The sequence below is a fragment of the Pithys albifrons genome, chromosome 1 (assembly GCF_047495875.1).
Source record: "Pithys albifrons albifrons isolate INPA30051 chromosome 1, PitAlb_v1, whole genome shotgun sequence".
NCBI lineage: Eukaryota > Metazoa > Chordata > Aves > Passeriformes > Thamnophilidae > Pithys > Pithys albifrons.
In genome coordinates, this window is record NC_092458.1 from 17,411,302 (window position 1) to 17,426,334 (window position 15,033).

The following is a 15,033-nucleotide window of genomic DNA, read 5'->3' on the forward strand; positions in this document are numbered from 1 at the left end:
TGGCTTAAGCTGCACTGGGGAGGGGTTAGGTTGGTCATTAGGAAGAAATTCTTCACAGAAAGAGTGATTAGATATTGGAAGGGGTAGCCCAGGGAGGTGATGGAGTCAGCATCCCTGAGGTGTTTAAGGGAAGACTGGATGTGGCACTGAGTGCCATGGTCTAGTTGACATGGTGGTGTCTGGTCACAGGTCAGACTTGCTCTCAGAGCTTTTTTCCAACCTGTTTCTGTTGTATCACCCCACCCATGAGCAGACTGGAGGTACACAAGAAGTTGGGAGGGGACACAGCCAGGACAGCTGGTCTCAAGTGACCAGAGGGCATCATTGGCATATAAAGGTGGAGGAAAGAGGTAGAAGGGGGGTATGTTCAGAGTGATGGTACTTGTCTTCCCAAGTGAACATTATGTGTGATGGAGCCCAGCTTTCCTGGAGATGGCTGAACACCTGCCACCCAATGGGAAGCAAGGAATGGATTCCTGGTTTTGCTTTGCTGGTCCACGTAGCTTTTGCTTTACCCATTAAACTGCCTTTATCTCAAAACACAACTTTTCTCACTTTTACCCCTTCAGTTCTCTACCCCACCCCAGTGGGGCAGAGTACAAGAGGCTGCGTGGTGCTTATTGAGACTACCCTCCTAAATTTATCTCAATAAGCACTCTGAAATGCTACCACTTGTCAGCATTCCTGCAGAGTTGCTGGGTCAGTCTGCCCACTACCTCACAGACAAGAAATGCTTCCTGTTTTTCTTCATTTTTTATTCCTGGTTTAAGTTTACATAGGCTTTTCAACTTCCTCATTAGATACTTTGCTTTTGGTTTAGATAGATCTTTACAACCTTTTTTTTAAAATCCAAATTCCACATAGGCTTTTTTGCAGAAGAGTAACTGCATACATACCAGGTCAATCAGTACAATACACCACACCATTTTTTTGAGTAAGGAAACACAATGAACTTAATAAACTTCTTAATTAAAGACATTGACATTTTAGAGAAGACAAAAAAGAGTTTACTGTTACTGATTGCAGAGCTTCTTTGGATTAAGTTTTGTATCCAACCAGAAATAAAATTAAATGGTCTACTCTATTAGAAACATTCTTCTTTTTCCATATTACCACTTTAACCCCTAACACATTATATGTACTTCTGCCTCCTTGGCTGTCAGTCGTCAATTCCCTTCTGCCCAAGTATAAGAAACCAAGCCACCAACAAGCAGCTATAAACTTTTTTGTGCACACCCACCCAAGGAGAGTCACACATGATGACAGTAAGTTACCTTTCTTTCCCAGACCCACAGGAGAGCTTCAGAGCTTGCTGCTCAGAGAGTTTGTGGATGTTCCATCCCTGGAAGTATTCAAGGACAGGTTAGACAGGATCCTGAGCAAGCTGACCTGGTGGCTGGCATCCCTGCCCATGGCAGGGAGGTTGGAGCTAGATGATCTTTAAGGTCCCTTTCAACCCAAAACATTCATCTACAAGAATGTTAGCTACAGCACAACCTATTTTGTATCAGCCCCACTTCCATGACAGGTCTTTCCATCAATATTTCAAGAGCATCAGCACCAGAGACAGGCCAACAGAGCTGAGAACTGGTCCTTAGTGCTCTACTTTAGGGCCACCCCGAGACACTGGCCAGAGGCTTTTAACACAATGCAAGAAGCTCAATATTTAGACAGTTTCGGGGATGTCCAGGTTGTTTCTACCACAGCATCAAGCCACCAGAAGCAACTTTTTTTTGCCTTCAGTAATCAGCCTGGAAGGTCACATATCCCTGGAATTGTACCTTCCAACCCTACCTCACAGCCAAAGACCATCCACTTCTTCCACAGCAGCAGCACAACTTTGTTTACTACAGGCACTGGGACACTACAATACAGAGAGAGGGACCCAAGCACATGGGCCATTATTTCATTTGGAGATAAAATGAATTACTAGGCTCATATGTAGACAGCACTTCAAGCACTATTTCTTTCCATAAATGCTCCTACTAGTACCTTTACAGGTTGATTAGGAGTAGAGGACAGAAAGAGAACTAGAATTACTTCTAGATGGCCTAGCTTTTACAAAACTGAAGTTAGTGCAAGACATCACTGATCACTATTTGAAAGGGGAAGGGAAAGTCATCTACAAATCACAGCACTCACATTCTGAAAAACAGAGTCCAGATTTCGCAAAAACACATTTGAGAGCTGGCAGGCTGTTTTGTCAGAAGTACCTTCTGTGTCACATGTTTCAAAAGGGAGGAATGATTCTTGGACACCTAATGATAACAGAGTTGTGCAAAACACCTGAGGAAGCTCTTGTTACCAGATAAATAGAAGGCACCCACAGAGGGTTTTCCCTTGCAGATACTTGCTAAGTGCCTCTTATTTAAGGTTAAACTATCTTCTGGTGAAGTGGAACTGAGGTGTAGTAGATAACTGAGCTAGCTCCTGATTTGTAACACTGAGTTTAATTTCAAACCACCCCTTAATAGCAATTTGATAAATATTTAAACCTGGCTAAATGAGTAGAAATAAAGGCCACGGACCTTGCAAACTGCTTGAAAAAAGCAACTGTTATATTGGAAGGGAAACTCACATTAACAACATGGGACATAAACCGAGGTCCATTCAATAGGTAATTTTCAATTATTTATAGGCAGGTTCTCAACTTAAGAACACATGCAATGAGTGAATGAGTAATTAACCTTCAAGAAAATTACAACTCCCTCTACTCCTTAGGAACCATCATCAGTTTTTATTCAGCTGAAATCTTCTTCACTGAGTGCTTCTAAATAGTTGCTCTTTGTCAAAAGCAGGAGGCAGTTCTGGTGATCTGCCTTCAGCAAGTATTAGAAGTGGGAGACTGTGCCAGACATAGTGCTGCTGCCTGGGTTTTGTGGGAATATGTTTAAAACTTGTTCATCTCATTCAGTTAATTTTATCACAGGACATGTGACTTGGGTTTACAGAACTTGTGCTGGCTAAGATAACACATGGCTTTTACATTTCCAGCATTACTTCTCCCTTTTAATTCTACTTCCAGCTTCTCTGCCTACAACTTAAGAGCATCCCCTGTTTAGAGGCATTGATTATTTACCATGCCCATTATGCAGTTTTAGTTTCTTTAATCCTTGAATTAATCTCATCTCATTAATATTCTCTAACCTTGTACAAAAGGGAGTACCACTAAAAATCATAAACAACTCAGTTCTGAACTTTCTGTACAAAATCAGCTGCAAAAAGAAAGGTTACCACTGTCCAGTGTCTGCCCATTCAACCCTCATGACAAGAAAGGAAGCTACTTACGGAAAGGGAACTGCCTATAAATTTGCTTGCATTGCATCCTTTTCTTTCATAGTTAAGGCATACTCTAGGTCACAAAGTGCTGTGCTACTCAAAAAGAGGATAGATGCCAACTATTCCACTCCCACTGGGCTTCCAAGGCTTGAAGCAAAAAAAGAAGTTGAGCAGGACAACGTAGAAACAGCACACAATATTAGAACAGGAAAGGAGATAAGAAAAACAATACAAATGTGATACATACAGCTATCTGCTGGGAGAGGGAAAGCTCATAGTCTAAAGAAACTCTTATAGTCTCACAAAAATTAGAAGCAGTCATGCTGGAGGGGTTGGAGGAGCTGAGCAGTTTGAGACATTTTTAGTTTCACAAAATTAGAGATATATTTTTTGAATAAACACCAGCCTGTATTAGGAAGGGGAAAAAAAGTAAAAAAAAAAAATTTTACTGTCATTATACCAGTGGGGATTTTTTTGTTTTGTTTTAAAACACCTGAGTCTCACGAACACGAAATCACAAGATTTGATCCTTTTATGAGGCTTGGAAGATGCCAACTGAACTACACAGAGCTTTTCCTTTCATTTATTTTTGCTACTATCTATAAACTACTACAGATTCTGGTCATTCCTCCTTTTCTGAATGAACTAAAATCTTTGCTTTTTTTTTTTTTTTTGAGAGCCAATGACTGTCAGGGATTAAACAAAAAACCCTCTAGAATATTACTGAAAGCCTAATTTCCACCTTCAACAATTAAGAAGAAAGCAACAACAGATTTATATGTCCAGATCACAGACCCCTGTGAAGAACAGAAACTGAATTTCCGAGACCTTTCACAACATAGGGCATTAAACTGCATGAAGCTTCAGTCCAATCACTGAAGTAACCTGCACAACCAGAAAGGGAAGTTGGTCAGCCCAAACCTGTCAGGGAAAGGGAAGCAGGGAGCAGAAGCTCAACTGAAGGTCATTGCAACGAGGTCACATCATCACACATGTGTATCTTTATACTGCTGTTCTTGAGTGGATTGGGAACATGAGCTCAAGCAGAAATCAAAGTTTGTTGATCCTATGTAGAGAAATTATTACACAACCAATAAGCAGCATTTAGACATTTTTAAAGGCTATTTCAATCTCCCTGACTTTTGCTTTACATTTCTCAGAAAGTGCCCTACACATTCATTTCTCCTGCCATGCCTCCTAAACTGTTTCCCTGTGGTTTCTAGTTATATTCTTAGGCATTTTCCTCAAGGTCTAACTAAGCTAATCTTCATTTTCCAGATAAATACACCATGAAAAGTAAAATTTCACATATTTAAATATCTATGGTTGAATATTATACATGACTAAAAACACATAAGTAGGCATCAGCTGCAGAATGTAAATCAAAAATTATCCTATTTTAACCGCACTGAAGACGCTATTTTTTAACTAAGTCTGTAAGAGTAGTTGAATGGCCAGACAATATCCTTTCTCTGTATTTTGTAAGAATTTCCTGAGCTACATAGACAGTAGTTAGGAACATTAAATCATGTAACAGAATATAGAAAAGATGCCAGTGTATCAAAAGGAGAGGCTGAGGGGACAGGGAGAAGTAGCTACATGGCATGCTGAATCATTATTGAGCAAAATTATTCCAATATTCCACTCTTCAATTAATTAATTTGTAAACCAGAAAAAAAAAGATAAAGGACATTCTCTTTAACTGAGGACACGATGACTTATTTTTATGACAGAAAAAAAATACACAAAAACTCTCCCACCAAACTTATGAAAGGCCAGAACAGAAAAAAAACTGAAAGCACAGAAGCTTTAATTTTTAATAAGACATTAGTCTTTTTGAGTATTGAAAGTTTTAAGTGTGTCTCCTCCTGGAGTCCTGTATGTGAACTTTCTACCATGCTACAGACTAGACTGAAACATACTTTTGCTGCAATGGAATTGGTGAAAAGGCAAAACCTGATATACGCATTTCCTGGTTTAGCTTTATCTATAAAACAGTAATACGTTCAAGCTCACACAAGGCTTTAGGCTGTCATCAGAGCTCTTCCATGAATGGCCCCTTGGTGGCCCATGCAAAGCCAAGTTCAATTCTTGCCTGATTCCTAAGAGATGGAAAGATATACAAGAAGACTCATAAACACATCTGATTACATATCTCCTTTAAAAACCATGTTAAGAAGTTTTCTTCTAGATTTGTTTCCTTCCACACCCAGGTAGGCATGGAAATCTTGTATGCTTATTGAGTTGGTTGTCCTAAAGGAAGTTATCCTGGATCTCCTGTGATGAAGGATAACAAATTACTTATGTTAAGAATTCAAATTAAGAGCAAAAAACCCATTTATTTCCTTTGACCACCTCTGCTTTCTGCAGCACCACCTGCATAAGTTAAATTTAATCATCAAGCTGAAATCTCATTTCCTAGGCATATCTACAGGTACTGAATATGAAGTTAGAGTTAATATGACAGGCTCAGGAAAAGGAATTTATCACAACTTTGATGCCTTTTCATCAATCCAATGTTCCCCTGAAAGAAAGGAAATCATTCAGATTTGTAAAAGAATGTGATTCTTACTGTTCTATAATTTTAATGGCTCCAAATATATCTACCACAAACTCAGCTTCTTTCTAGATGGACACCCAAACAAGGGTTACTTGTTTGGATATTTTGCAACAGCACAGCGTGACTCAGAGGAGGGATTACTAAGGGTACCTTCAGTTCAGGCAATGAAACACTGCCACTTGGAAGCTCACATGGTTAGTGGCTCCAACACCAAACAATAATGGCAGTGAAGCAAACAACCAACCCATCTAGACAGAAGATGTGATTGCAGTTTAGATACTCAAATTAGCCTAAAGTATCAGAAGCAGCTCAGCCAAGGCAATGGGAGGTTAGAGTCTCCCCAGCTTTGACATTTGTACCATCATAGCGTGCATGTAATGAGATGAAACAAGAAATGTCCTCACCATACATGAGCACTCAAAGAAATAATAGTAAAACCATACAGCTAGCAGTGAGTTCCCTGCCCCACACGTGTACTTTAAGCACCCTTCCAACGGAAAGACTAAAAGTTCATTGCATAGTCAATAGAACAACATCATAACCCTGCCTGCCTAAGTTCAAGCACCTAAACATATAAAGATAATTTTAAGAAGCTATTGTTTTTTCATTATGGAATATGACTGGTAACCCAGAAAAAAAAACCACAACTGAGTCAGCATGAATTACTTTCTACACATTCATCTCTACTTTACTGCCTATGAAACTTTATGCTGTTATGTGCAACACTATTTACTCAGCTAGAGAGAGAACTGCTCGCCATTCACGTGTTTTCCCCTCACGCTTAAACTGTTGAAAGAGCTGGTTTTTCAGACAACTCAGGTATGCATTTAACAAATACTTAAGTCAAACTGACCAGTGCAACAGGGCAGTAATAACTGGCTTTCCTGCACAGGACACCTGTTTTTGCCTTTACATAGACCTTACTAGGAGACCAGTTTTACTGAAGCATATAATCCAGTTCTTGGACGCCCTTCTGAAATTTTCTGCAGTCTCTCATACCTGCTCCCGATCCACCAGGAAGATGAATTTCCATGTCTGCAAGTTTTGTCAGAAGCTTTGCCATTGCATTTACATTGTGTTACTAACCATTTTTCTGGTTCATGCCTCCCTCCCTCATACATTTTCAGTACTGCCACAAAGCAGGCAATCAGTACTTGAACTAACTTTTCAGCTGTCAAGTCAATTTTGACAGATATATCTGGAAAATAAACCTCTTCCTTCAGTAACCAGGGACGAAAGAATGCAATGTCAAAGGCCCAAATCCTTCATTGTCAAGATTCTCACTATTGCCCCAACCTAGGATCTGTGACTTAAAAACAGGACTTAGCCAATCAATTCAAGAACTCATACAAACTCATTTGTCCTGCTGAGGACTCCAAAGTTGCTCATGCCTTTCAAGTCACAATGTCTTGGCATGACACTGGACAGCTTTATCCACGCACAGACCTCAGGTCATTGATACTGCCTGGGGGGAGTCCCACTTGAATTTGCCACTTAGGCTAGAACAGCACAGTCACTTGGCGAGCTATTATTAAATACCACATGCAAAGTGGGAATTTAACATGGGGCTGGAATACAGAAGGTATCACAGAGGTTCACACATAACATTTATCCTGGCCTGCATCAAGTACTCACAAGTTGGCATAACCTCCACATTAGTTTGACTTCACATTAGAAATAAAATTCTTCCTTCAATAAAGTGAGTTAGCCATAGCTGAATAAACAAAGCGTGTCACTCTGTCTCCTGTTTCTTTTTGAGATGTATTTTTCACAATTCCCTCTGACAAGGTATTTCCATATTTTTACTTCATTTGCATATCAAATCACTTTCTTGCAGGTGCAATGAATTTGCTACCTTTGACTTTACTTGTATATCATTATATTTTTGAGTTGGGGGACAGAAAATAGAACTTCTCCCAGAACATTCTCCAGACAATTCATTATTTCTTCATATTCTTAATCACTTCCAATTTTAATCTGCTCTTTTCAGAAAACACTCATTGCAGAAAAAAGAAATCTGGTGCACTGTTTCACAACAACAAAATCATGCTTCCAGCAATGGTCTAAAGTTAAACCTTTATTCCTGCCTCTGAATCTGCTTCAGAGGCTTTAGATACAGAGCTCACTGACAGTGAACTCTCTTCAGGGATTTCCTCATGTACACAAGAGATTTTTCTCAGCAGCTTGTCATACTGTCCCTTCAAACTTACAATCTTAGGATTTCCTTTTCAGGATATGAAAATACATAACCTATAACCATACACAATAATCCCAGGGAAGCCATGGTATGTGTGTATGAGGCACTGGTCCTCAGACATCATTGTTTTACATACAACAATTATGAACAACTAACATGCAGAGGCCAACACAACATTCTGCAGAATAATTTTCCCAAGGGCAAAAAAGGAAAGAAAAAAAATAAAATCAGAGTCTTGGTGGTATTTGGCCCCTGAGCCACAACTCATCAGCAATATGATTTCCATTTTTTCATCTTGTATGTTGTTTAGCCCCTGTCTCTTGAGCACAGGTACACACTCAGCAACCTTCCTCGGTAAATGATCTCTGATGCCCAAGACACTTTTTAAGGTGATAGCCCCTGTGTACTTCTAACAAGCAACCTCCTCAACTAAAGATACCTCACTATACATTCAGCAACACTCAACCCCAACCGCTGTCACCATCCCACCAGGTTCAGAAAGGCACATGCATCAGTCTCCTTTTTGGCTTTGACTAACCTACCCAATCGACTCATTTCCTGCTTCTTTTCCCTTGCTGTAATCCTCTACTTCCAAAAGTCAAAACCCGCAGAGTATCAAATAAAGCAGCTACTATAAGTCTTCACTTGTGAGGAAAATACGTCATTTAAATCCTACTCTCTCTTGATTTGGTTTCAACATGATGGAGAACCATGCTTCCACCCTCCCTACTGCCAATTTGCTTTCTGTTCACCACAAGGGAATGTTTGGCTCCAGGGCAGCAGGGAGACCCAGCCTGCCTGGGCTGGTCTCATATTACAAGAACCAAGTCATACCCCATCCCATGTTTCCCCTGAGAACTTAGCTAGGTCTCCAACTTTATAAGGAAACAGAATGAAGCTGCATCAGCAGAAGGTCAGACTGGACATTAGAAAAAGGTTCTTCACTAAGAGGGTGGTTGATCACTGGTACAGGCTCCCCACAGCATCAAAACTGTCAGAGTTGAAGGCATGTGGAGAACATTCTTGGTCACATGGTTTAGTTTCAAGTAATCCTGCAAGGACCAGGGAATTGGACTCAATGATACTTATGGATCCCTTTTAACTCAAGATATTTTATGTGCAGAAGGAAGTGTACATCAACACATACAAATTCTAATGGGAAAAAAGAAAAAGAAACAAACAAACAAAAAAACCAACCAAAACTCAAAGCCAAACTATGCAAGGGAGGAACCTAACACATCTTGCAGCTAAATATTCACACCTCCCTTGAGAAAGCTCAGCACAGGCAGCTGCCTGCACTGCAGCCTATGAAACCTTAGTGGTCAGAAATCAGAAGCTGTGAGCAGCTCACACATGCTCACCAGCACTGATCCATCAGACATCAGCAAACCAGTCACAAGAGGTGCATGCATTCATTAGGCAGATACACTGCAGTTGACCCAAGACAAAGAAAAGCCTTTCCCAGGCTATGTTCATCCCCTTTGCCCCTAACTCTACTAGGTCTGACAAGTGGAAAGAAAAACCCTGCAGGTGCAAAATAAAGGGGTGGAAGGTGTAAAAATGTGAACTGATAGCTGAATATTCACAGAGTAGTGAAGTCAGTTCTTGTAGGCAGGGAGCTCATGATCAGAGGAAGGAAAAGAAGGAAAGTTTGTTTTCCCAATTAACCTTTATGTATCTCCATTATAATGTTTGTTGGCAAGTCCAGAACTCAGCTTCTTAAAATAGAATTACAGGATTCTGATGTGAACTTTCTAAAATACTTGTCATTAAATTTACAGGTTGGATGCTTTAATACTAACCCAGCAACACAGGGGACATGACCACTAATAAATAAGAAACCTTGCTGCTGGAAGCACCACTTATCTGTCAGATGAACAAATGTCAACCTAGAGAGACTGCAAGCTAACACACAAACAAGTTTTAGCTTTTGAAATACACAGGCATCAGAAAACATGCCTGAACAACCAAAAGACCCCCACAATATTATTAGTTGCAGCCACCTCACATTATTATTTTAGGTTTAATGGTGGTGTAGGACCACGATCCTCAAAACTTCAGGATGCTTTCTGCTGCCAGAGACAAAAGATTACATGCTAGCTCAGAGCTGCATGCCATCAGCACCCAGCAGGAAATTTTGGTTCACTCTGCAGCTGCTGTCAGCACTGTCTAGAAGATATATATATATATATATATATACACACACACACACACCATATATATATATAGCTTTGGCATCCTGAGTGTCCAATGTGTCTCCATGTGAGAAAGTTCTTCTGGACAATGCTATTGCTTACTTTCCTTGTTCCAAAAAATACTACTTCAAAAATACTAGTATGAAGGTCTCAAAGCATGTACTTATATGCCTTAGAGACCCTATCCAGCAGACTAGTCCTTTAAAACACGCTAAAATGTAGTCTCTTTTTTTGTATAGTTTATACTTCTTTTTTTTTTTAAATCCCTTTGAATTAACTGATCCAAAGAGAAAACAAAGATAATATGTAGCATCAGAATATAAGGAGTAATAAATAATTCTCTGCACCAACCAGAAATACAACAACAGCCATACTAGGTCAGACACAAGACCATCTATCCAAGCCCCTGACAGTGAAGAAACAGTCAAAAGCAGATGGCTAAGAAAAAAAAAAGAGCTTCCAAACATGGCAAGCATATGATACTTCTCACAAGCATTCTTCCATCTGTGGCTCATTTGGTTTTTGAGTTGAAGGCAATTTCCAAATAACTTCTCTCGTAATCATCAACTGGAAAACTGGAAATGTTGAACTATATGCCATGAGCATTTATATTAAAAAAACTAATCAAGTCTGACAACTTACGCACATCCATTTACAAGACCTGTGGATAAGAACATGAAAGATTTAGACCAGACTAAGTATCTGTTTTTTCCAAGATAAGGAGAGGTGTGAATGTACAGTCAAAAGAAAGAGTCCTCCCTGAAATAACTGATTTGCACTTCGGACCTAACCTGGTAGAACAGGTCAGTCGTGCACACTGTGATTCACTGAGTGATAACAACATAGAAATACACATTTTAAGCACTATGGCAAGCAAATTTAATTATTCCTGGTAAAATGACAGAAGTTAGGCAATATCAAGGGAGTGATAAGTGAAAATGACACATATTTTAAATAATTCAGAAGATGGGCAATTAGACTTGTGTAGTACTAATATCCATCCATACTTAACTTTTGATCCATCACCACTACACAGATATTCTCACCAGTCACTAAAGTCTAACCTTGTACAAACAAAACTCTGTATTACAGGAATGAAGCTTCACTGTACTGAAGCTTATGTTGCTACAGTCAAATGCCTAACACATACCAGAACAACAAATAATCATACAAACCAAACTGTAAGTAAAATATAGGGCACTACTCTGGAGATAACAGTCCCCAAAATAATGCTGATAAGCAACAACAAAAATAAGCATACATTCACATACTAAATATACCACAAACTGAGAAAATTAAAAAAAGAAGATGCATTCCAGTTTACTTTGTTCAATTATGTATTGAACTAGTACAGTAGTTACTACCAAGCACTCCCATTTTTCTAGGCCAAATCTTCCATATTTCTACACTGTATATGGACATCTTGAGCTGACACTCAGATAGGTAGGATGGGTGAAAATTTTGAACCATACTTTTGTCATATTGTTGTGCTTAAACAATTTTAAATCTCCTTGATTATCATTTCTTGCAGGATTCTCTCTATATTTACACATACGTAATTAAAGAAAACAATGTATCTGTGTTTGACAAGCCTGTAACTGCTTCACAAGAATTCAGTAGTAAGCAAGTCAGGTTAATAGACAGACAAAAAAGCTAAAATTTAAACTCCTCCTTACTACACAAATTCCAAGCTTAGTTGGTACCCACCTGGCAGAGATAAGACAGTGAGACTATAGAGAGATAAGAGCCACAGGCCAAGGTCTCCAGACACACTGAGGCCAGCAAAAGCATAAGGGCCACACAAAATTAAAATAATAAATAAAGAAATAATACAGACTTTTGAATCCCCCCTGTGACTTAACATCAGTTACACATGTCCACAAGGTCCCTTCCTGCTTCACCAGGACAGAAGAAAGCATACATGTGCCCTGGGAGCTTCTATTTCTTCTAACATTAATGAGAGTTGTTAATAAACTAAAGCCCACAGGCCCCAAAGCAGTCCAGCCGAGTCTCAGCAACTTCCATTGTTTTGCAGCACTCCAAGTTAACAGAGAGATGGTGCAAGAGTTCATGCCTGCCTCTGGAAGACAAGAGGAGGGATAGCTGGGCTCAATGCTAGCTCCAACAACGAAGAAGGGTAAGATGCGTTATGCCTCTCCTCGTACAATGCAGCAACAGTTTTCAACAGGCGTTCTGCAAATACAGCTTCAGCAATCCAGCGACAGAAGTACTGCTGAGTCTGGGAGAGCAGCAGGAGCTTCTCCTGCAGTGGTACGCAGGCAGCAGCATCGGCAGTGGCCCTGCTTCAGGGTGCAGAAGGAACCACGGCCACTGGGAAGGCAACTGTTGAGCTCTGAACACTTCTGTTGCCCTGAGAAAGGACTCACCTGGGTGCTTCATCTGGCACATGGAGAACCCACCTCTGCAGCTCTCCAGATCCCACACCGAGCTGGAACCTGAAACCTCAACTAATATGGCCCAAAATACTGCAATTAAAAAAAAATTACTGAAAAAAGGGTTCTAAACCCAGCAGACAAGTCTTGGAGGGACTTATTTTACTGTGCATGAAAACAAAAATCAGAAGGGTGTAGTGGAAATTACCAAAGAACAATCTAACCAAGATAATTCTTCTGTTGAAATAAAACTCACTGTTAATCTCTGCTGTGGGTCTGTCTTGCTAGAAGAAAGCAACAGTTGCCCACAGGAGACTCTTCACAGTAAAACACATCAATTCCAAAACTGAAGCAGATTTTCCCTTCAAAAATACTGTAATGGACATAGAAAGTACATTTGAAACAGAGCTACTGGTAGAGAGCTTTCATCATAGTAACAGATTAGGAAATGCAAGAAGCAAAACTTCTCAAACACCTCCTCCCCAACCCCCAAAAGTGTTTCTTCACAACTTCTCAGCAGTTTCATCTCTCCCCTTTCATATTCTCAATTCCTGAACTAGAAAAAGACATTTTGGACTAGATTGTGACATGAAGTGACACAGCAAACTAACTTCCCTCCCAAATGTCACCAAGAGGAAACTGGAATATTGCACGATGCTGCAGCTCCACAAGTTTCATAAGGACTTATAATCTACATTCTTCACGTTGCAACTAATAGATCTTTTAAAATTCAGCTAAACAGGAAAACAAAAAAATAATGAACAGGATTATTTTTCCCCAAGAGCAACTTAACAGGCAAGAGTGTTCACAGACCTCATTTATCAGGACAGTCCTGGCCCTTTACATGACAGAGGCAAGCTTCCCGACTCAATAATCAAGAGCAAGACACTCATATGACTAAGACCACAAACCATTTCTCCAGTCCGTGCTCTCCCACCTCCTCCAGCCCAGGCCTCCAAACCACAGCCCATGCTCCTTCCTGCATCCCAGAGATGCTGCCTGCCACAATACAGCGGGCCAGACAGCCCCTTGCTGAAACTGCCTGCAGCCCACGCTCTCTGTGCATTAATTCCTTATGCTCTTACTGCTGCGGTGAAGGGGAACGCCACGTCCGAACGGCTGGCGAGCGGCGCCTTTGGAATTCCGAGTCTGACACCAGCTGATATCAAAGGGATACTCAACACCACACGCCGAGAAGGGATGAACAGAAGCTGTAACCTCCCTAATCCCTACCTGAAACTGCCATCAGTAGCAAACTACTTGGGCAAAAGAAAGCAAACCGACGCCGCAATCTTCCATGTCCAACCACATTTTGCAAAGCAAAAAAAATACCAGAGATGGTCCAAAAATATCAGAGAGAAGCTGATGTAAGGCCCCTTGTGGCCCGTCAAAATCGTGCATCTTTTCAGACTTTGTCCTACCGCCAAACCCTTGTGTTTCAGGCGACTGACTTTACCGTGGTGCCGCAACAAGGCGCTAAGCAGCGGGGCAGAGTTCCCGGGGCCGCCCCGCCGGGGCACCGCGGGGGTCACCTCTCCATCTCCTGCCCGCCGCTTCTCGGCAAGGGGAGGCTGTCCCGAGCCACGTCCCCCGCCCGTAATCACTTTCCTCAACAGCACATACATTAGGGTCGAGCCAAAACTAGGGAAAAGAAAGCCACGGGCATCGTGACCAAGGTATGGAGGGTGCGGGGGCAGCGCCGCTCTCCCCGGACCCGGAGGAGAGGGGCATCCTGCTGGCAAACACCCCCAAGTTTTTGGGAGCCCCGTTCCGCCGGGAAACGCCGGGAGCCTGCGGTGTCGGACCCGCGCTCACCTGCGGTGTCCCAGATGGAGATGTTGTACGGACCCCACTGCTTCAGGTAGAAGGCGCCGCCGACGGTGCTGACCGTCTCCTGGAAGCGCCGCTCCATGTAGCGGTGCAGCAGGGAGGTCTTGCCCACGTTCATGTCCCCCAGCAGCACTACTTTCCCGTCCGGCTTCTTCATCTCGGCTCGGCTCGGCTCTGCTCCCTGCCGGCGGCCACTCTCTCGTCCTGCACCGGCCGCCCGTCGGCCCGGCCCGGCCCCTCCGCCCGGCGGAGCCCCGGAAGCGGCGGGACGAGCGCCGAGAGCCGCCTCCGCCGGCAGCGCAAACTTCGGGAGCTCCGCTGGAGCCGCCGCGATCCACCCCCGACTCCGGTCCCGGCTGCTCCTCCTCCCGCGGCCCGGCCCCGCTCCCGCCCCGCCGGGGGGAGGGGACGCGGGCGGAGCGGCCGCCGGAGCTCCGCGATCCCCGATCTTCCGCCCTGGCCCTGTTGCGGAGGAGCCGGCGATGTGTATCGGCCCGGGGCAGCGTGGGGGCTGCTGGGCTGGAGCAGCCGCCACCTGCGGGGGTGTCGGAACCGAGCGCGGCCGCGCTGAGCCTTCGG

At 42.3% G+C, this 15,033-nt stretch overlaps 1 protein-coding gene across 2 annotated transcripts in view; it reads right to left on the reverse strand.

Annotated features, from left to right (window-relative positions):
• The window catches only part of RAB20 (RAB20, member RAS oncogene family), a 33,663-nt gene extending 18,859 nt beyond the window's left edge, over positions 1 to 14,804 (reverse strand). For both annotated transcript variants that reach the window (XR_011699072.1, XM_071569709.1), the window contains exon 1: positions 14,440 to 14,804. Coding sequence is in view for 1 of the 2 variants with exons in the window: in XM_071569709.1 (XP_071425810.1) it covers positions 14,440 to 14,611 (172 nt within the window). In the remaining variant the exon portion in view is untranslated. The remainder of the gene's footprint in view (positions 1 to 14,439) is intronic.
• Positions 14,805 to 15,033: the final 229 nt, after the last annotated feature.